Here is a 2,346-nt window from a genome sequence, read left to right on the forward strand (position 1 = left end):
ACAAAGAGGCTGGATTGCCTGACTCAGTGGAACATTGTGGGAGTCATGCTCAAGCAACCCTGTTTCTTCATATGCCAGGCCTCTTAACAGACTCAAGCCAGTGAAAGTCTCTGGAACTTCATTTTCTTATTTGTAACACAAAGGTAGACAAGATGATGCTTTTCTTTCTAAAATTCTATGTAGATCTCTGGAGCCAGCCAGCTAGCTGCTGCTGTGGCTGCTCCTCCTTATCCTACCATGTCACTGCCTCAGCCACGCCCAGAGGTCTCCTTCTTGGGACGAGGCTCCCAACTTCTAGGCCAATGGATGTCTGCCACATCCATTTCCACGACTTTCTGGGAGACTCATGGAGCATTCTCTTCTCCCACCCTCGGGATTTTACCCCAGTGTGCACTATGGAGCTTGGCAGAGATGCAAAGCTGGCACCAGAATTTGCCAAGAGCAATGTTAAGTTGACTGCCCTTTCCATAGACAGTGTGGAGGACCATCTTGCCTGGAGCAAGGATATCAATTCTTATAATGGTGAAGAGCCCACAGAAAAGTTACCTTTTCCAATCATCAATGATAAAAACTGGAACCTTGCCATGCTGTTGGGCAGGCTAGACCCATCAGAGAAGGACAAAAAGGGCATGCCTGTGATAGCACGTGTGGTGATTATTTTTGGTCCTGATAAGAAACTGAAGCTTCCTATCCTCTACCCAGCTACCACTGGCAGGATTTTTGATGAGATTCTCAGAGTAGTTATCTCTCTTCAGCTGACAATGGAAAAGAGGGTTGCCACCCCGATTGATTGGAAGGATGGTGATAGTGTGATGGTCCTCCCAATGGTCTCTGAAGAGGAAGCCAAAAAACTTTCCCTAAAGGAGTCATCATCAAAGAGCTCCCACCTGGCAAGAAATATCTCCACTATACTCTCCAGCCTTAAGTCTCTCTAGAAAGTTGGTGCTGGGACCACTGGCTTAGCACAGTGAGCCAGAGGATGCCAGCTGCCAATCACACTTTCCTGCAGCAATTCCAGTCCATAACTTGCTGGTGTGATCACAGCCAGCATTGTTAATTGCTATACTACTGGCTTATTAAATGAAAATGCCATTAAAAATTTCTTGAGATTTGTTGCTCTGTGCCTTCATCAGCATTCTATTCTGTTCATACATCTCATCTCTGCTGGCTCTCTTTCAAATATATTCTATATGTGAGACTCAAATCTTGGATCTCTGCAGGGTTTGCGATCAATGAGGTAGCATTGGTTGATGGTTGAGAAAGCTTGCTTTGCTCCATCATAGAATGAGTATCTTTTTTTTTTCTTTTAGCTATCCTAATCATATCCTCTCTTCTGTTACCCATTCTGGAGATCAACACATTGGTTGATGGTTGAGAAAGCTTGCTTTGCTCCATCATAGAATGAGTATCTTTTTTTTTTTCTTTTAGCTATCCTAATCATATCCTCTCTTCTGTTACCCATTCTGGAGATCAACGGAACTTGAAGGTTCAACTTCCTCATAAATATCTAATTATATATCCCAGGAACTTAGAGTAACCAAGATGTTCTTTAATATTCGGGGTTTTGATCATAGCTTGAGAAAAACTTTTTAATTCTGTACTTTACTAGTAGATAACTTAAGTAGGGAAAGCAGGCAGAGGGATCTTTAAATATTTTGCTATAAAAAATTTTGCAATAAATTTCTATCAAAAGGTGGAGGCTCCAGAAAAGGCTCCCCTTGCCTGCCAGGGAGTGTATCAGGAGGTGTGAGCAATATAAGTGCCATGTGCCTTTCACATGGAGTATTTCCATATGTTAGTCTTTTCTCTGATGATATAGATTGAAAGGGCACACCATTGGAGAGAGGAGAGGATAACTGAAAATGTTTTATTATAGAACTGTTCTTGAAGTGGGTTGCTATTTTCTGAATTTTGCTTTTGGGGGAATCAGCAAATAAAATCTTCTGTTAAAACTGGGAAAAATATCTATGTGGCTGGATAAGAAGAGTTGACAAACATGGAAGAAAGGGTACAACATCAGAGTTGGAGAAATTAGACTGATAGTAAATGGTAAGCCCAAGGTCTCTATACTTACATGTCTTTGGGCATAGAATAGCATTTTCTAATGTTCTGTGGGACATTCTTTCCACAAAATATTAAAGAATGTTATGAAAAGCAAGAATCCTGTGGTCATAGTGTGGGAAATTATGGAAAAAAAAAATTAAATGTGTTTCTGCATTGCAAGATTTTTTAGATTCTTTAATATGCTAATGTGCATGTGGAATCCTAAGAAGGAGATAGATGTTTCAGTACTTTTCAAATTAATATGACCAGAGAATTCTTTTTTGCAGCATCTTTTGGGAATAC

General features: G+C 40.7%; 1 protein-coding gene across 1 annotated transcript; it reads left to right on the forward strand.

The window, feature by feature from the left end:
* Positions 1–302: 302 nt before the first annotated feature.
* LOC103589093 (peroxiredoxin-6-like) lies at positions 303–925 on the forward strand. Its single transcript, XM_008570966.1, is given in 2 exon segments — positions 303–849; positions 852–925. Coding segments are annotated over 2 exon segments (621 nt in total).
* Positions 926–2,346: the final 1,421 nt, after the last annotated feature.

The sequence above is a fragment of the Galeopterus variegatus genome, unplaced genomic scaffold, assembly GCF_000696425.1.
Source record: "Galeopterus variegatus unplaced genomic scaffold, G_variegatus-3.0.2 Scaffold648, whole genome shotgun sequence".
NCBI lineage: Eukaryota > Metazoa > Chordata > Mammalia > Dermoptera > Cynocephalidae > Galeopterus > Galeopterus variegatus.